Source organism: Ascochyta rabiei, chromosome 7, assembly GCF_004011695.2.
Source record: "Ascochyta rabiei chromosome 7, complete sequence".
Taxonomy (NCBI): Eukaryota; Fungi; Ascomycota; class Dothideomycetes; order Pleosporales; family Didymellaceae; genus Ascochyta; species Ascochyta rabiei.
Window position 1 is genome coordinate 212,593 of NC_082411.1, and position 18,179 is coordinate 230,771.

General features: G+C 55.5%; 9 protein-coding genes and 1 non-coding gene across 11 annotated transcripts, besides 19 other annotated features; 6 read left to right on the forward strand and 4 right to left on the reverse strand.

The window, feature by feature from the left end:
• Positions 1 to 1,563: part of a mobile genetic element that runs on past the window's edge.
• Positions 1 to 1,563: part of a mobile genetic element that runs on past the window's edge.
• Positions 1 to 1,566: part of a mobile genetic element that runs on past the window's edge.
• Positions 1 to 1,572, forward strand: EKO05_0004644 (uncharacterized protein; the record flags this gene model as incomplete). The annotated part of the gene is made up of 1 exon (XM_059636429.1): positions 1 to 1,572. One exon carries the CDS (start codon positions 1 to 3, stop codon positions 1,570 to 1,572), a length of 1,572 nt encoding a protein of 523 aa, XP_059492412.1.
• Positions 1 to 5,176: part of a mobile genetic element that runs on past the window's edge.
• Positions 1,076 to 1,563: a mobile genetic element.
• Positions 1,343 to 1,566: a mobile genetic element.
• Positions 1,592 to 4,074: a mobile genetic element.
• Positions 1,592 to 4,143: a mobile genetic element.
• Positions 1,595 to 4,071: a mobile genetic element.
• Positions 1,880 to 3,963: a mobile genetic element.
• Positions 1,960 to 4,527, forward strand: EKO05_0004645 (uncharacterized protein; the record flags this gene model as incomplete). Of its 2 annotated transcripts, XM_059636431.1 has the most annotated exons (3): positions 1,960 to 4,108; positions 4,263 to 4,325; positions 4,382 to 4,527. In XM_059636431.1, 3 exons carry the CDS (start codon positions 1,960 to 1,962, stop codon positions 4,525 to 4,527), a joined length of 2,358 nt encoding a protein of 785 aa, XP_059492414.1. The 2 variants fall into 2 exon arrangements, with proteins under 2 accessions (XP_059492414.1, XP_059492413.1); XM_059636430.1 differs by having other exon boundaries at positions 4,199 to 4,527.
• Positions 3,911 to 4,071: a mobile genetic element.
• EKO05_0004646 (uncharacterized protein) lies at positions 4,593 to 4,832 on the forward strand (the record flags this gene model as incomplete). The annotated part of the gene is made up of 1 exon (XM_038939552.2): positions 4,593 to 4,832. The coding sequence occupies one exon, from the start codon at positions 4,593 to 4,595 to the stop codon at positions 4,830 to 4,832; it is 240 nt and encodes a 79-aa protein (XP_038799205.2).
• Positions 4,600 to 4,733: a tandem repeat.
• Positions 5,106 to 5,176: a tandem repeat.
• Positions 5,177 to 5,231: a tandem repeat.
• Positions 5,232 to 5,277: a tandem repeat.
• Positions 5,247 to 5,625: a mobile genetic element.
• Positions 5,278 to 5,320: a tandem repeat.
• A 457-nt stretch (positions 5,626 to 6,082) lies between the features above and the next one.
• Positions 6,083 to 7,906, reverse strand: EKO05_0004647 (uncharacterized protein; the record flags this gene model as incomplete). The annotated part of the gene is made up of 1 exon (XM_038945631.2): positions 6,083 to 7,906. One exon carries the CDS (start codon positions 7,904 to 7,906, stop codon positions 6,083 to 6,085), a length of 1,824 nt encoding a protein of 607 aa, XP_038799206.2.
• A 1,493-nt stretch (positions 7,907 to 9,399) lies between these two features.
• On the forward strand, positions 9,400 to 9,900 carry EKO05_0004648 (uncharacterized protein; the record flags this gene model as incomplete). The annotated part of the gene is made up of 1 exon (XM_038945632.1): positions 9,400 to 9,900. One exon carries the CDS (start codon positions 9,400 to 9,402, stop codon positions 9,898 to 9,900), a length of 501 nt encoding a protein of 166 aa, XP_038799207.1.
• Positions 9,901 to 9,928: 28 nt separating this feature from the next.
• Positions 9,929 to 9,972: a tandem repeat.
• Positions 9,973 to 10,302: 330 nt separating this feature from the next.
• Positions 10,303 to 10,388, forward strand: EKO05_7t2. The gene has a single exon. It is a non-coding gene; the product is annotated as a tRNA-Val (tRNA).
• Positions 10,389 to 10,564: 176 nt separating this feature from the next.
• Positions 10,565 to 11,989, reverse strand: EKO05_0004649 (uncharacterized protein; the record flags this gene model as incomplete). The annotated part of the gene is made up of 4 exons (XM_038939181.1): positions 10,565 to 10,716; positions 10,783 to 11,695; positions 11,750 to 11,805; positions 11,857 to 11,989. 4 exons carry the CDS (start codon positions 11,987 to 11,989, stop codon positions 10,565 to 10,567), a joined length of 1,254 nt encoding a protein of 417 aa, XP_038799208.1.
• Positions 11,990 to 12,367: 378 nt separating this feature from the next.
• Positions 12,368 to 13,591, reverse strand: EKO05_0004650 (Trans-2-enoyl-CoA reductase (NADPH); the record flags this gene model as incomplete). Its single annotated transcript, XM_038945633.1, has 1 exon — positions 12,368 to 13,591. One exon carries the CDS (start codon positions 13,589 to 13,591, stop codon positions 12,368 to 12,370), a length of 1,224 nt encoding a protein of 407 aa, XP_038799209.1.
• Positions 13,592 to 13,754: 163 nt separating this feature from the next.
• EKO05_0004651 (Benzil reductase ((S)-benzoin forming)) lies at positions 13,755 to 14,741 on the forward strand (the record flags this gene model as incomplete). Its single annotated transcript, XM_038939148.2, has 2 exons — positions 13,755 to 13,803; positions 14,011 to 14,741. The coding sequence occupies 2 exons, from the start codon at positions 13,755 to 13,757 to the stop codon at positions 14,739 to 14,741; spliced, it is 780 nt and encodes a 259-aa protein (XP_038799210.2).
• Positions 14,742 to 14,844: 103 nt separating this feature from the next.
• Positions 14,845 to 17,265, reverse strand: EKO05_0004652 (6-phosphofructokinase; the record flags this gene model as incomplete). The annotated part of the gene is made up of 2 exons (XM_038939171.1): positions 14,845 to 15,624; positions 15,673 to 17,265. The coding sequence occupies 2 exons, from the start codon at positions 17,263 to 17,265 to the stop codon at positions 14,845 to 14,847; spliced, it is 2,373 nt and encodes a 790-aa protein (XP_038799211.1).
• Positions 17,266 to 17,267: 2 nt separating this feature from the next.
• Positions 17,268 to 17,294: a tandem repeat.
• The last annotated feature ends 885 nt before the right edge of the window (positions 17,295 to 18,179 follow it).

The following is an 18,179-nucleotide window of genomic DNA, read 5'->3' on the forward strand; positions in this document are numbered from 1 at the left end:
ATGCAGGTGCCCTGTTCAGCCTGCGGCGCCTTACACTGGATAGATGAGCGGAAGAGCACTACCTCTGTAACAGACCCGCGATTTACTCTCTGCTGCCTGGACGGCGAGGTCGACCTGCCAGCCCTCACACTGCTGCCGTCGTACCTGTATCAGCTACTCAACACGAATACTCTAGCAGCGCGGCACTTCCGTAAGGAGCTACGGGCCTACAACGCTGCCTTTGCGTTTACCTCGGTAGACTGTACACCTACCAGCCGTGGGGCGCAGGGCCCTGGCGTGCAGGTGTTTCAGATCCACGGGGCCCTATACCACCGCAGCGGCCCTGTAGAGGTTCTCAAGGGAAGCCTGCCGCAGTACGCTCAGCTATACTTTTACGACCCACAGTACGCTGCCAACGCCCGCCACCAGCGGAACAGCCACTTACAGCTCCAGATTCTCCAAGATCTAACGGCAATGCTATATGAGATCAATAACCCATATATATCTATATACCGCACAGCCCAGGATCGGCTCAACAGTAGCGCTGCAGACGCCCGCGTCATACTAACCAGCAGGCTTACACTAGCCCTAGAGACTGGGCAGGACCGCCGCAGGGAGAACGTACCTACTAGCGATGAGCTAGGCCTAGTGATACCTGACGCAGCAGGTGCAGAGACGTCCCGTCCCATCGTCCTAGCGGCCCGTAACTCCAGCGCCCTGTTTACTATTAGCGCCGCCCACCCATCTTACATGCCGCTACACTACGTACTGATGTTTCCCCACGGGGATTCTGGGTGGCGGCCGGGGCTAACGCTCCGTAACCAGGACGGATCCCGTCTGCAGACGTCGCTGACCCAGCAAACCTACTATCGATACTATCTACACCCCCGCCCTGGGCAGACTACAAATCCGTTCCGCTTCTACAGGCTGTTTCAGCAGTACGTTGTGGATATCTGGGCTATCTGCGACCAGGCCCGGCTGGCCTGGATCCGAGCAAACCAGGCACAGCTGCGGGCAGACCTGTATAGCGGTGTTGCTGATGCCGTTATGGGCAACAACGACGCCCAGGCAGGCCCTGTTGGACGCCGCGTTGTCCTGCCGTCGTCCTATCTAGGCAGCTCACGATTTGTCAGCCAGTGCTATCAGGACTCTATGGCTATCGTCCGTCGATATGGCCGCCCTACCCTGTTTATCACTTTTACAGCTAGCCCATACTGGCCAGAGGTTGCCTGTGAGCTCCGCCCTGGGGAGACAGGCCTGAATCGGCCTGATCTAATCTGCCGGGCCTTCCATCTGAAGGTGCAGAAGCTAGTAGCCGATGTGAAGAGCAACCTGTTTGGCACCCATCTGGGCCACGTGTACACGATTGAGTACCAGAAACGGGGCCTGCCCCATATACACCTGCTGCTGTTCCTGACCCTACACGACCGCGAGGCGTTCACGGATCCTGTAACAATTGATAGCACTATCCAGGCTGAGATCCCTTCCCCTGTGGATGACCCAGACGGCCTGCTTACAGAGGTTGTACGGACCTTCATGCTTCACGGGCCATGTGGGGAGCACAATCTGCAGGCCCCGTGTATGGTGCCTTAGCGCGACAGCGCCCCGCCGCGGTGCTCTAAGAACTTTCCTAAGCGTTACTGCCCATCTACAGTGGTCCATGAGGACGGGTACCCTAAGTATCAGCGCCGGGATGATGGCTGCACGCTTGCTGTACGGTGTAAGGGCCGTATTGTACACCTTAATAACAGCTGGGTTGTCCCGTATAACCCTGGTCTGCTCTGTAAGTACTGGGCCTATATCAATGTAGAGGTTTGCGGCACTATCTACGCTATTAAATACGTCCACAAGTACATCTACAAGGGCACTGACAGGGCAGTACTAAACGTCTCAGAAGCAGATGAGGTTAAGCAGCATCTAAACGGGCGATATATCAGTCCATCTGAGGCTGTTTGGCGGCTGTTTGAGTACCCAGTACACATGGAGCGGCCCACTGTAGTGCCCCTAGCGGTCCACCTACCGAATGAGCAGATAGTTACGTTCCCTGCTAACGCTACCACTGCAGAGTTATTAGCCTGCCTGGAGCGATCTGTAACTACGCTTACGGCGTTCTTCCAGCGCAACGCTGACTATGAGTATGGCCGTGAGGTCCTATATCAGGACTATCCATCCCAGTTTGTTTGGCACCTCCCGTCACGGACCTGGCACGTGCGTCAGCGCGGCACTGCGATTGGCCGCATGTACTTTTGCAGCCCGCTACAGGGTGAACGGTTCTATCTACGGCTTCTCTTGACTACCGTACGGGGTCCACAGTCCTACGCGGACCTGCGTACCTTTAGCGGCACAGAGTATCCTACTTTCCAGGCCGCCGCAGCTGCCCGCGGGTTACTGCTACACGATGGAGACTGGGTAGCCTGCTTCCAGGACGCCGTTACGTTTGCCACAGGCCAGGCGTTACGGTACTTCTTCGTTGCTGCTCTCTTAAATGGGCCTGTTACAGATCCAGCTGCTATCTGGGCAGCCTTCCAGGCGGATTTGTGTGACGACTTACCTGAGGCTGCTGCTGCCCTGCTAGTATCCGCAGATCCAGACGCGTACCTTGACTACGGCCTGTATCTGATAGAAGGGCTGCTGGCAGAGTCTGGCAAACGTCTTACGGATTTCTCACTCCCTGCGTGCCAGTTCAACTGGGGAGTACGGCTGCAGAATCAGCTTCTTGCCGCTGAGCTGGCCTACGATACAGACGGGCAGGACACTGCCTTCTGGGACACTGTTACAGGGCTGAATATGGACCAGCGCGCCGTATTTGATGCCGTTACTGCCGCTATTGAGGCTGACCACAGCACTGCCCACTTCTTCGTACAGGGCCCAGCAGGCATAGGCAAGACGTTCCTCTGGCGCTGTATATGTGCCTACTATCGCTCTACAGGCCAGGTGGTCCTGTGCGTTGCGTCGTCGGGTATAGCTGCTGTCCTGCTGCCCGGCGGCCGCACTGCCCACTCCCGTTTCCGGATCCCGTTGGATATCCACGACGATTCCATCTGCCCTGTTGCTCCAGGCTCGGAGCTTGGGCGGCTGCTGCAGGCCGCTACTCTAGTTATCTGGGACGAGGTGCCTATGCAGCACCGTTACTGCTTTGAGGCAGTCCACCGTATGCTGCAGGACGTCCGTAGCTCCCCTGCCCTGTTTGGCGGCCTCCCTGTAATTGCCAGCGGCGATTTTGCCCAGATCCTACCCGTCGTCCGCCGGGGCCAGCGGCCTGCCATCGTCAACGCCTGCCTGCAGCAGTCTACGCTCATATGGCCGCACATGACCGTACTGCACCTGCGTCAGAATATGCGGGTGCTATCTGGGGCTGACAACACCTGTTTTGCAGCCTGGTGCCGGGGACTGGCTACCCGTGAGATGGATGGCCTGATCTCCATCCCAGACTGGATGACCGTCTACTACAGCCTACAGGGCTTCCTGGATCACGTCTATCCGCCGCACCTCCTCCAGCAGGCTGCTGCGGACTATCAGGTCCTCAACGGCCGTGCTATACTGGCCGTACGGAACGACGCAGTGGCTGTAATCAACGCCGCAATGCTTGCTGCCTTCCCTGGTGAGCTAGTAGAGCTGGTTGCAGTGGACTCTGCTGAGGTTGAGGACAATACAACACAGGATCTGCCTCCCGTAGAGCTGCTGCAGTCCTTTGAGCCCCCGTCACTGCCCCCGTCACGCCTTCTGCTCAAGGTAGGCGTACCAATAATGCTTCTACGGAACCTGTACCTAAGCCAGGGGCTCTGCAACGGTACCTGTTTAGCGGTTACACAGATATCCTCCCGCTGTATCCAGGCCCGCATCCTATCTGGCGAGTTTGCAGGCCAGCTCCGCCTGCTGCCACGTATCAGGCTCACTTCAACCAGTAGAGAGCTCCCGTTTATCGTCAGCCGGGTCCAGTTTCCAGTTCGCCTCTCCTTTGCAATCACTGTAAACAAGTCACAGGGCCAGTCACTCTCTGTTGTAGGCGTTGATCTGCGTTACGCTGTGTTTACACATGGCCAGCTATACGTAGCTATGTCCCGTGTAACTACACTTGCAGGCCTGTCAATCCTGCTGCCAGCACCTGATACTAGCGATAAGCCATCCTGTACGGTCCCTAATATCGTATACCTAGAGGTGCTCCTGTAGCCAGCCACAACCTACTAGTATATCAGCCCGCTAACGTCGCCGCTACCAGTATATCAGCCCGTCAACGTCACTGCCACAACCTACTAGTATATCGGGCTAACGGCTATTAATAGTACGTCACCGCCTAGTTATTCTGCCGTTACAGGTGCTATTGTGCCCGCAGGTTGACCTTCACCGTGAGCTTACAAACCCCCCGCGTACCAGTATCCAGCACCAATCAGGCCACGTACAGTGACCGTACAATCTAGATACAGTATAGCCACAGGCCCTATAACGTTATTTAATGGCTGCCTATTCACTGTTTTGGCCCGACAAACAGAATATACTATTCACGGTGAGCTACAACACCAAAATATCGCAGGTCTTGGCAGCTGCTAGCTGGCTGCGATATACTATATAGGCAGCCGCCCTCCCCCTGTTTTACTACTCTCTAGGTCATCAATATGGACTCCTCCGCCCCCGCCGACGACGTCGCCGCCCCCGCCAACACCGCCGCCGCCCTCGCTGCCGCCCCCGCCCTCCCGCCGCTCCCCCCTGCCCCCGGCCCGCCCACCGCCGCCGCCCTGCTCGCCATGCCGCCCGCCTCGCGGGCCTGCACAAGGCTGGCTTCTCGGCCAGTCCAGCGCCAGCTGGAGTTCCGCGCGGGCTACGAGCCCAGCAAGTTCAACCTCGCTGGTAAGTAACCCCCTGTAAGTGTCCTGTAGAGCCCTGTACTGACAGTAAGCAGTTCGGCAGCAGAACCTCGAATCTGCGCTCGCGCAGGTTGTCGGCCGCGTCGCCCCCACCGAATGCGACTCCTGCCAGCGAGCAGCTGGCCCGTATACTACCTGCGTGGTAGTTACAGGCCAGCTGCTCGACTCGTGCGCCAACTGCCACTATGGCAGTGAGGGCGCCCGCTGCTCCTTCCGCCGTAAGTTTACAGCCTCCACATTCCCCATACAGACCTTATTGACCCTGCTACAGCCACGCCCGCCCCCGTCGTCCCCGTCCCCGCCATCGCCACCCCCTCCAGGTCCCGCCGCCAGGTCGCTGCCGCTGCCGCTGCCGCTGCTGCTGCCCCTGCCCCTGCCGCTGCCCCTGCCACCCCCTCCAAGAAGCGCCGCCGCCGCCACCACCGCCACCGCCTCCAAGAAGGAGAAGAAGAAGGAGAAGAGGAAGAGGAAGAAGAAGAGTAGGTTACAGGCCTGTAAAAGAAATCTACTGGCTGCTAACATTTTTTACAGAGGTCCGTAAGTGCGTACGGGACGTAAAGAAGTCCGTAGCGGCTCTAGAGCTTGCTATGGATTCCTCCTCCTCAGAGGACAGTGATGAAGATGATGAGGATTAAATAGTTTACAGGTCTGCACATGAATGAAACAGTGTTTACAGTGCTATTTACACTCCTGTTACTGTTGTGATTTTCCCTTGCTTACTAACTCTCTACCCCGCTACCCCTGTAAACGCAAAGCTCTGCACCCGCTGGCCCAAACACTGGCATTGTCAGAAAGCAGAAACAACAGCCAATGCAAGCACGAAGCCGACGAATCGAGAATTCGGGTGAGCTGAGATGGCGGTGTAGAGCTGTATATTCTGGCTTCTCACCGTGGCATTGGCATAGCTCTGCAATGCTGTTTCGACTGTGCGCTGGGACGCGACCTGGTTTACCGGTGCTGCAGAAGAGGGTGTGCACGGAGCGCTGTGGATACTGTGCGGAACGGACGGGAAAGGATTTCGTGCAGGTAGGTTAATTACTCTGATGGTGGAAGCGAAGCCCACAAACATGTGGTGAGCGAATGCGACTGAGTTCCTGATTGGTAGTAGGGTGTTGAGATGGATACTGCATTGTAATTCTAGTAAAACAACAAGATGGAGATTATCATGCTACGTTGACGGTAAGCATTGAAGCAAGGATATGTGTCGCGAAACATGTCGTTCGTTCTACTCTCCGCGCGTGCTACTGCCTCCGGTCAGCAGAGGTTCCGCTGAGCTCGTTCAGCCAGCTCTCGCAGTGCGCTGTGGCGGGGATGATCCTGCCCGAGAAGCGTCGAGTTCTTCGAGTTGACATCTCAGAACCAGATTCAGAGCCTTCCAAGCTGCTAGCTGATAGCCGCGTCGTCCTCTCTGGAGGTCGCAGCTGCAGAGGCCTGTCCACTCGTGCTTGTGTTCCGCGGAGAGGATCCCACCGTGCTCTAGCGATGCACGTGCGATGGTTGCACTCGACCTCAGTAGGGTCTGTAGGCAGGCGGTAGTAAAGCTTCCAGAACTCTGACGGCGACTCTTCGATTCTGTCGTGGTATAGGTCGAGGGTGCGGTGCATGTCGAGCAGACTGTTGAGAAGACAGTTCAAGTCCGCGTCTGAGTCTTTCGGTGGTTCTTTCGTGTGGGAATGGGACACTACACTCCCTTCTGAAGCTTTCAGCTGAGTGTTCACTACATCGTTTAAGCGTGTGAAGTAGTCCTTGCATGCTTCTCGACCTTCTAGGAGCAGGATCACAGATGTCGAGTACAGCAGAGAGTTGGCTTGTGACGTGGCGAGTTCGCGCAACCGCCGGATCTTGTGTTCTCGATCCTGGGTTAAGCAGAGATGAGAAACCCACTGCATACATGCGTATCGAGTTCGTCGGTTTATGTGTCGACGCTGTAGCGGCACCTGCTGGGATACCTGCAATTGAGAGGCATCCTGGATTAAGGAGGCCGAGGTGCGAACAAAGAACTTGTGAATTTGTGGACTGTCCATCCAAAGTTCCTCGGGGCTGCTTCGAAGTTTGTCCCGCAAGTAAGTCGAGAAGGAAGAATGGATAAAGTCCACTCTTTCATTGCTGAAGAAACGTACAAGAGATCCTATACTCTTGCGAAATCTATGAGTGTTCAGACTGTCTATGCCGCCATATCCGGCAGTATTGATAAAAGACCAGTAATCGCAGCTGGCCCCGACTTTGCCATGAGTTTCGGCAGCAGCGATGAAATGATGGAGCATTTGGATCCACACCCGTCGGTCTTGGTTATTCAGTTGCGACAAGCATGTTGATAAAACCTCCTCGTATATAGCATCCATCTTGTCCAAAGGTGTTAGAGTTGTGGAACCCGAGACTCCAGATCCCCGTCGAGTCAGAACCAAATCGGGCTTCAGTAGCGAGCTTCTCGATGCATCGAGGACCAGACATGTCTGTGCGGCAAAGACGAAAGACCCCTCTGCTTCCTTTACCAAGAATTCCAGATCGTCTCCTTCGAGGTAGGGCATCTGCGCTTTATGAAAAAGCGTCAGATCAGCTTTGACGACCCGCTTATCACGGTAGTCGAGATCGCGTTTGACACATTGGGAACGGGTGTCGAGGAGCGAATGTAAAGGCTCCTCTGGCCTGCTGGCGATGATGAATCGGATCCGAGCTTGTCGAGCTTCTTGGGAAATCGTTATTTCAAAGATCCTGCGAAGCTGGCTCGTGTCTGAGCATTGATCTAGTGCGTCGAGAAACAGATAGATCGGCTCTTCGAAGCCGTTTTGACGCGCCTTCATAATGGGACTGTGCAACAGCATCATGAACTGGTTTCTTAGAGCAGTCTTGGAGACGTTTCGGTCTTTCCCAGACGCCTCGCTTATGTGATGGCGGAGGCGCTGGTCACATGCTAGCCGCAAAGCCAGAGTCGTGAATAAGTGTTGTGCATCGTCCACCACACCTCGTTCGAATGTAAATGATGCACACAGTCTCCCAATCCCTCTGTGCTCCGTCCAATGCTCAAAGGCTGTTCGTGCAATAGTACTCTTTCCCGTACCAGGCATTCAACAGAGCCAAAATATGTTTCGTGGGTCAGACTGACCAGCCCAGCGTTCCATAGCCAGAAGCTCTTCTGTTCTTGTTCCTTTCGTACAGGCAGGCTTGTTTCCATGTTTTGTCGAGAGGAACTCCGCATCTTCAACATATACCAGATGATCTAGGCTGTGTTCCTCGGTGTGGTAGTGATAGTATCCGTCACCCATATGAATCTTACCGCCATAATTGTGAACGTATTGGAAATCATGGCCTCGTTGGGTAGGGGAGCTCATTGTATTTGAGTGGAAACAAGGACAAGAGGCAACAACATCGTCTGCAACGATGGACGACAAGAGTGGCTATGTCCATTCTGGGTTTCAAGCAACCTCTGAGTGCAGGTTGCGTCGCAGCGGCGCCTGGCGGGCCATATCTGGTAGCAAGGCCCTGGTCGTGTAGAATCGTATCGCCCCACATGTGTAAGCAGCAATCCAGTGACCACTCAGCTTTACTCAAAGATCCCGCCTTTGCTGGCATCTGTGCGAGGCTTATCTTGAGGCAAAGCGTTCAAATTGACGCTTGATCTGCCCGCGTAGACCTAGCTTTGCGAGTCTGTTGACGAGAGCGCAACAGCTGGATACTATAGCTTGTAGACATTCTGTGATCCGCTGCGGGCTCCAGAAATCTGACCGCGGTATGAGGAGATTCGTATCCAATACTTCTCTTGCCTGCAACCAACGAGGCGTTGAGTCGTGTGTATCTCCTCCGCCTCATCACCTACGTTGGACCGTATCCAAAGAGGATACAGCCCCTGTACAACAGTAAATCCAGTCGATGGAGAGCAATCAGCAGCTGCTCTAGAACGAGGGGAGTGCCCCCTTTAGTATGATGTGGTAACGTCACGCGCGCAGTTCAATAAGCTTTGATGGCGCAGCGCATGAGCTTTCCTCGAATCTGCCTGCACTTGCGGTAGTTGACAGGCATTGTGATCCTACGGACCTCCACACTTGGGCCAGGTGCTTATAACCTACGCCGCCGCGCCCCAATCAGTCTGTAGAAGAGAAATACCGGTCAACTTATCGAGCACCGCCTCATGTATAGGATGGCTGAGCTCGCCGCCGTGGAGAGTGCCAGGCGCCTACACCCTCCCTTGGCTTTTAAAAGCCATGAATTCACACCTCTTTCCACGTATCAATGGCGGAAACCGCAGGTCTTGTCGTTGGAGGCATCGGGCTTGCAGCTTTGTTCAACAGCGTCGTAGACTGCTACGGTTATGCGTCTCTAGGCGCTTCATTCGAGCGCGATTTCACAACGAGCCAGCTGCTGTTGGAAGATTCAAGATGGAGGCTGCACCGGTGGGGTCGAGCCGTGGACGTGCAGGTTGAGAAGTCAGCTAGATCGCAGCTGGGGACTCGGTATTCGAATGCCAGACAGCTCCTCGAGCAGATCAAGGAATGCCTAGACGTTGCGCAAAAGAAATCAACAGCATATCGCCATGCGGATCCAGAGCCAAAACTGAAAGGCGATGCAGAAGTCGCGCGCGCAACAATACGCAGTCTCTGTCGTCCCCCGCAGCGGATCAGCATTCAGCAGACGCGCAATCTGGGCATTGCATGACCACGAAGCTCTGAACCGCATCATCAACGACGTCGGCAGCCTGCTCACCGCACTGGAGCGAACCTCGCCCCCCGCAGAACTCCAGCGCAGCGCAGAAACCGATATCAAGATCCTCGGCAGCCCGGACGCGCTGCGAACGCTGCTTGCGGCAGTCGAGCAAGGGGGTGCAAAGGCCGCGGACCGCATTCTGCAGAAAGCAGCGAAACAGCAGGCTGGGCATCAATACAGCCGCACCACGAACATGGCGAAGGCGAAGACGCTCATGGGCGACCATGTGTCCAAGCATGCTGTTTCTGCCGGCTATGTCAACACCGGACGTGCGCACAACTACAAGGACACTACCAACCACTCCGAGGCCGTCACCTTGATGGGCAACAGCATAGGCACCGAGAGGGGCTTTTTTGACTAAGACTCCAGATAGCATAGACGAAAGCTACGTGTGCTGTTCTTCTTCTGTGCCTTGTGCCTTTGTCCTGTTTCCCCCCTTACTGCACGCATGTCGTGTCCTTGCGTGAGGCCTAATGTTCATTGGAGTTTTTTTTTTTTTGAGAAACTGCGAGTTCACGGAACAACAATGAGTGAGTATCGGGGTGAAGATAAAAGGGGTCAGGACGAGTCCCTCGAGGCTTCGTGCATCGTTGGAAATAGATGCCAAGGCACTCGACGTCATTATTACAAAGAGCCTCGAGCGCAGACTAATGACGTGATGTGGTTTATATTGCTGTGCGGTACCTTGACCTTCCTTTGCTGCTTTCCAATCTCAAACGTAGTATATATTTTATTTAAAAGGCAATATCATCACAAAAGATACGGTTCGATGGTGTAGTTGGTTATCACGTCAGTCTAACAATCACGTTGGATCACTGAAGGTCTCCAGTTCAAGTCTGGGTCGAATCATTTTTTGCCAAGCTGATCGTCCATCTCTTTTGACCTTCACATCATCAAGAGCAATGGACAACCAATCAATTTTTGCCAACTTTTATGCAATCTAGGTTACACTATTCCGTTGTTACACCTCCCATGAGGAGGACTAGGTAGGTTGGAGATTGTTGTGCTTGGATTGATTTGTTACCTCATTGCAGGTCGACCCTCGTGCCGTTGTTCGGCAGCTTGGCTCTGAACAGCGCAAAAGGACGCACGCGCCTATCCGTACCGGGGAAGAAGCCTTTGCTGAATGCTAGCTGGTTGTCGGTGAAGTACAGATATCCGTCGCTTGCAACAGACACTGTGGTGTGTTAGCTATATATTCTATCTGCCGGTAGGTAGAGCGAAAGGAACAGGGACAACCTACTCGTATCAATCCAGCTGATTCTCGGATCCCTGACGAGAGTAGAGATCGTCCCGTTCGCAGGGTTGAAAAAGTTTAGCTGGTTCTGCTCCATGTTGCCGGCGTAGATGAAACCATTGGTGTCTGTTTCGAATCCATCGCTGACGCCGCGCTGTCCGTGGTTCTGCACTGCGCCCTGAGCGAGCAGTTCGGAGCTCTGGCTGCGGTCGCGCAGACGTTTGGTCGGCACGCTGTACAATCCGCGGCCGCCGACTGGACCAAAGTACAGATCCTCACCGTCGGCAGACAGCGCGATGCCGTCGCTACCAAGCGGCACGGTGGTCAGAGGCATGTTGGGGCCTGGGATGTAGTACAATGGCTGGCCCCATACGAAAGGCACGAAGCCGCGCTCTGCGCTCACTTCGGGGATGTTGTTCAGATGCCTCCATGATTCTCCTGTGCCGAGGTCGACGACAATGATGCCGTTGCGGCCTTCCGAGGACGAGTCGGTGATGTATGCTACGCCCTTGCCTGAGGTGGTGAGTGAGGCGCGTAGATCGAAGCGTACATCATTGACGTAAGAGTCTGGATACGCAACTGTGGGTGGGAAGACAATCGTTTGAGTTACGTTGTTAGTGGTGATGTCCACGCAGATCAGCTTTGTGCCACCTGGGGAGGCGTTCAAGAGGGTTCCGTCGGCGGTTTGTACGCGGCCGGTGTCCAGGATCCAGAGGCGGTCGAGAGGGTCAAGAACAACTGACTGCACGCCAATGAGGTAGCTCTGGTAATTTGCACTGGTGGGAGGAGACGTAGTATAGTTGATCGCGCCGCCAGGTGGGTTGTTGATCTCCGCGTTGGGATACGGCGTCTCGGTGTTGTTGGAGTTGAGCTCCGCTACAGCGTAACGCGTGACGTCGCCAGTGTTGGTATTATTTGGCTATATAGCATCAGTACATTTGTATGACTTGTAAATAGCATTAGGTTACTATACGTCAAGACCGGCAGGGTAATTGGAAAACATGCGGCCAGAGCGAGACACTGTGATACCTAGTCGTGATGTTAACAGATGCAAAATCTGGTCGAGATGGCGAGTTATACCCGTCGGCCACTGATCGTAGTACAGATGAACAATCTCAAGGGGGCCACCAGCAGCACCAGGATCAGAAATCACTTGAGCGCTCAAAAGCGCTGGGAGCAATGCGCTCGCAGTGAGGAGGAATTTCGGCAACATCTTGCGTTGGTCGTGAAAGCGGCCATAGGCAGCCTTGAGACTTTATACCTCATTCGTCGTTATTATGACCTCAACTGGCATCCAACCCTGTACACCGGAGTACCGATGGTACGACGGCTATAAGTCTCCACGTCATGTTCATGTAACCGGCAATTGATGTGCAAGGGTAGAGTTAGAAGCTCGATGGCTGTGGCTGGTTTTCCCCGCTCCGGGGTCACGATTGGTTCGAGCCGCGGCACGATGCAGGTACAGCCGGCAGCAAGTATTGATGAACCACATGGTTACATTGTTACTAACCGTTTGCATCGATTATACACAGCGCCAGTCCATAAATTCAGCTACTTACATTATATCTACACATATTCCGAATGTTCCTGTTTATGTCTTTCCAAATACAAAGACACCCTTGCCTTCCCGATAACCCTCCAGTGTGTCTTTGACCTTTGCGATTAGTTCCTCGCCCTTTGTTTCGTAGTCCCACTTGATCTGGTCGAACGGCGTGTCCTTGAACTCGCCCTTCCTTGTCATATCCAAGACGTCGTTGACGGTCTGAATCTTTGCCTCGGGGTTCTTCTCCGCCCATCTGCTGACCCAGAAGCCGTGGAAATGAATGTCTTTGAAGATCAGCATCGAGGCGGGGATGGTGAGCGGCTGCTTCGACATGGCGCCGTATGTGACGAAGTGTGAAGATGAGGAGAGCAGTTTCGCCATCGCGGTCGCAGCTTTGCCATTTACGCAGTTCAGGGCGAGGCGGATCTTCTCGCGGCCGCCATTTGTCCATTCTTTGGCCTGGTCACGGATTCCCTGAGCCTGGAGCTCGGCATCGGTGATGACAATGTCTGCGCCGAGGGCTTTGAGATCGTGCTTGAGCTTGTCTTCTGAAGCCTTGTCGTCACGCGAACGGATGACGTTGATGCTCTTCAGACCCCATTTCTTGCCAAGCTGGATGGCGGCACGACCGACGCCTGAGTTTGCGCCGTTCTGGATAAACCACTCGCCGGGCTGGAGGGTGGTGAAGTCGGTGATCATGCGGTATGCTGTGCAGGGGTTGATGCTGACGGTGCCTGCCTGGATGGCGGTGATGCCCTCCCTCATAGCATCGTCGAGCTTGACGACCTGATCTGTGGTTGCCGAAGCGTGTGTTCTCCATGTACCGAAGCCTGGGCCCTTCATGAAGACCCAGTCACCCTTCTTGTAGCCTGCACTCTTGACCTTGTCACCGAGCGCGATGATCTCGGCAACTCCCTCATTACCAGCTACGGCAATTGGATTGGGCGTGCTGAGGCTTGTGGTGAAGGTCGGTTTGGATGGATACACGCCTTGGATCTGGTTGATATCGGCCGGATTGATGGGCGAGGCGAGGAAGCGGATCGTCATGTTATCGCCGTGCGGCGGGGAGATGGAGTGTCCGTGGAGGGACAGGACCGCGGGCGGCTCGCCATATTCGGAGAATGTGAGAGCTTTGGCTTGCTCGTAGCCGTACGCTGAAATGTTGCGGCGCTGCGCAAGTGGGAGAAGACATGTGCGCGCAGTGAAGCGTGTGCTTGCTCGTGCACATGTCCGCACCATGCCAGACGCAGATGACAGAACTTTTGAGGCCATTGACGTGGTTGTGGCTGATGTGATGTCTGGAGAAGTGTTTAGAGCTCTCAGACGATTTATGACGTGACGTTTGTCCGAGCCGCGGCATAGTGGGGAGCTCCAGTTCCATAAATCTCGAGGAATATAGATAACGCTCCACGACACCACAGCACCATAAATCACGATGAGCGAATCAAAAGAAATGGTCATCATCCTCACAGGAGCATCGCGAGGTAAGGAACAAGCCTCGACTGTAACACTCACTCCCTCCAAATTCCCGTTTCACTATACACCCCACCTGCTGGAGCTGCCACAGCAAGTTCGACAGGATGCGTTCCCTGGAGCTGTCATAGCAAGTTCGACATGATGCATTCCAACAAGACGTCTCTGAGCCAAAACCAACGCAAACGCTACCGTAACAAACACTAACACCACACCAGGCATCGGCCTCACAATAGCCCACTACCTCCTCTCGCAGCCGGCCCAACACAAGCTCGTCCTAACCTCGCGCACCGCCTCCGCCCTCACAGCACTACAAACTAAATACGGCCGCGAGCGTGTCGAAATCGTAATCGGCGACGCCGCCGACCCCAGCATCGCCAGCGACCTGGTCTCAGTCGCCACCTCGCGCTTCGGGCGGCTAGACAGCCTAATCCTGAACCACGGCTCCCTCGACCCAGTGAAGAAGATCGCAGACAGCAGCGCCGCCGAATGGCGCAAAGCCTACGACATCAACGTCTTCAGCGCCGTGGGGATGGTGCAAGCGGCGCTGCCGGAGCTGCGCAAGACGCACGGCCGCATCGTCATCACCAGCAGTGGCGCCGCGACAGGCGCATACCAGGGCTGGGCTGCGTACGGCTCGGGGAAAGCAGTGCTCAACCACCTCGCCCTCACGCTGGCGGTCGAGGAGCCGGATGTGACGACCGTCAGTGTCCGTCCGGGTGTTGTGGATACGGAGATGCAGCGGGCGATTCGCGAGGAGCATCATAAGACGATGAGCGCGACTGACCAGGAGAAGTTCCAGGGACTGCATAAGGAGGGCAAGCTGGTTCGACCCGAGCAGCCTGGTGGTGTGATTGCGAATCTGAGTTTGAGCGCCGAGAAGGGGTTGAGTGGGAAGTTCTTGAGCTGGGATGATGCGAGTTTGAAGGGGTACAGGACGGACATGTAGATGGAGAAGCAAATCAGGGTACACGCCCATCTGACATGAAGATACACGGTCAATTCGTCTCACTGCATGCTAATTACAATCCGCAATTCCTCCTCACACTCTCTTACAACGCTGAGCCACTGCTGCTCGGTCTCCCCGCCAGGGTATCAATAGGCGTAGGGGTCTTTGGCGCCTGAGGACGACCAGACAGCGTGTCAACCGTCTCCTTGAGTGCCATCCAGAACTCGTGCTTGGGACGCCTCCTGTGCCACTCAGTCTCCTTCTTCTCGACCTGTTCCATGGGGCTGAACAGCAGCTTGGATCCCTTGATACCAACCACACTGATGCTCATGGGGTCGTCGTCAATCTCATCTGGGTCCTGGCCGATGAACTCCTCAAGGTGCTGCATGGCCTTTGTCGCGAACCTCACGGCGCGGACACGATCCATGGGCGAGGGCGTGGTGCCCTGCTGGAAGTGCCCGGGCACACCGTGTCGCGACTCGAACTTGCCCTTGCCGGCCTCTGCAATCATCTGCGCGATGATCTGGACCGAGTATGTCTTGCTCGCCTTCTCGTTGACCAGAATGACCTTTCCAGAGCGCGAGATACCCTTGTCCTTCTTGAACACATCGCGCAGGTGGTCGATGTCGCGGTCCAGCATCTTAAGGTTGATGCCGTCCTCAGGCGTGTAGACAGCAAGCGCGCCAATGGAGAGACCGGCGACGGTCGCGATGTAGCCGGATTCACCACCTTGAGTCTCAATGACGAAGACACGGCGGCGCGAAGCGGAGGCGGACTGACGGCAGGCATCGGCGTACTGGATCAGAGCGTTCAGACATGTGTCCGAGCCAATTGAGTATTCCGTTCCGGGAACGTTGTTGGAGATAGTGGCCGGGACGATGACCTGTCCATGTTAGCTGTCAAGTCAACCATCTTCGGCGGAAGAGCTTACCATAGGAATCTTGAACGCCTTGTAGTGCTCGCGAGCCTTGCGGAGCTCGGACACGGCTGTGAAGGCCTCAAAACCACCAACAACAAACAGCGACTGAATGTTGAACTTCTTGAAAACCATGGCACAGGTCTCTAGATCTTCGCTGGGCAGTCCACGGTTGGTACCAATTTCAGATCCACCCTTGGAGGCCCATGTCTCGGCGTCGATCCACTTGATCTCACGCACAGCACCCACTGGCTCGTCTGAGTGGTGACGGATGATACCAGGGAAGCCGTTGTGGAGCGCAACTGGTGTGTGGCCGCGCGCAATGCAGTATGCTACCGCAGCGCGAGTGGCGGCGTTCATACCACCAGCTGGCGCACCAACGTGGATGATACCAACACGCATACGCTTCTCTTCTGGCAGGCGAAGCTCGGGCAAGTTCGCCGCTGTGGTGATGTAGTACGACTTGTACTGGTCGGCAAATTCGGCGTCGCGGAGCTGCATAGCACGGTCGAAATCCTTGTTCTCAATGGCAACAGCGACCTCCTTGGTCTGCGCAACAGCTTCTAGGAGAGATCGGCGGACGATCTTGTTCTCTTGAATGCAAATGACAGGGCTGGGCGTGTCAGGAGTAGCCTCCAAGACTGCCTTGACGGCCTCAGCACCCTGCAGGGTTGCAAGCATGCGGTCGTAGGCAGACGGGGTACCTCCACGCTGGACGTGGCCAAGTGTGGTGATTCTTGTGTCGAGCTTGCCGTCGTTTGCGAGTACGTCCTTGACCTGCTCGCAAGTGATCTTCTTGAGGTTGCGATCGATGGCACCTTCGGCGACAACGACAATGGTCTTGCGCTTGCCCATGTCTCTCTGCTTCTTGACCTGCTTGAGCATCTCCTTCTCCCAGCCCGGATGCGGTGGGTTCTCGGGTGTGAAGACAAAGTCTGCTCCAGTTGCTACACCAGCGCTAAGGGCGAGCCAACCGCAGTGCCTTCCCATGACCTCGATAACGAACGCACGCTGGTGGCTGACGGCTGTGGTGTCGACCGAGTCAATGGCCTCGCAGATACGAGCAAGAGACGTGTAGCATCCAATTGTGGCATCAGTCATGGACAGGTCGTTGTCGATGGAGCCGACAAGGCCAACGATGTTGAGGTGCCTGAAGGGGTCAACCTGCTCCTTGCTGAGTTCTTTCCTCTGAACCAACTCCTCGAGCAGACTGGGCCACTCGTCACGGAACCTGTCGGCACCGGTGAGAGAGCCATCACCACCACAGATGATGAGAGCGTCGATGCCCTTGATGATCATGTTCTTTGCGGCTCTTCGGCGACCGTCTCGCTGCATAAATTCCATGCAACGCGCTGTGCCGATGAGAGTGCCTCCCTCAGACAAGAAGCCTCGAACATCCTCCCAGAGCATCTCCTTAATCATGTCGCCGCCCTTGACAAGCCCGTCGTAGCCCTCGTAGATGGCGAAGGCCTCGCAGTCGTTGTGGATGGCCATGCGGACGACAGCTCGCACCGCGCCGTTCATGCCGGGGGCGTCTCCTCCGCTGGTCATGACACCGATTCTCCTCTTCTTGCCCGCGAGCGGGGCTGGCACGTTCGTGGGCGCCATGTTGATGTGTGTGGTGTGGTGTGGTCGTGAAAAGTCGTAAAGGTCGTGAGTAAGGTCTTGGAAAGGAAGAGCAAGGAATGATGTAATCGCTAGGCGTTTCACTGTGGGTCAGGTATGAGGTCAAGGTGCGGTGTCTGGAAAAGCGAGAGACGCCGAAGCGGGTCCTGGTAGATGTGTTGAGGCTCAGAGCTTCACGGAGGGGTAGCTTTGTTGTGGCTGCAGCAAGCGAGCAGAAGGGTTGACAGTATCGAGAACAACAAAAGGAATCGATTGTGCAGAGCTGTCTGGTCATTTACTATATACCTTCGGCGACCCAACGATAAGGTCTGCGCGTGTTTGTATGCGATGCTGCTCAATGGCTGCAAGCTGCGGCATGACGTGGGATCTGTGGGATCTATGGGCTCAGAAAAAACATGGCCAAGTGGGGTCACTCCACCATGGTGCCGACCAGAACGTTTTCAGCCTCAACACCAGGGTGGGCGAATGGAGGTGGAAGTTTGGGCAGAAATGCAATGTCAACACTGCCCGAGACTGTGCAGCGATTGCAGTGCAACATTTCGACTGTTGCTTCGATGCTTGGCTGTGATTGCACTTGCCGGGACGTGCGGCGCTGCGCTACAAGGCCAGCGGCAGGAAGTGCAAGCAAACCTTAGACTCCATGGCGGTGTTATGCTGAGCATCTGGCGCGGTTGCTGGCCGCACCCGGTCCGAGACGAACGTCGCGATGGGACCAGCAAACAGCGTCAGCTACTTGCGTGCCAAGTAAAAGCAGAACATGGCGCTCGACCGTCATCTCCCCAACCCATGGCAGGCAGTCATCCTCCCGCGGGTCGAGATAGGCTTGGGGGTGATCTCGACCACAAATCTTGCGGACGTCTCTCAAGGCAGCAGGAACAACATCAGCTGATGTGTCG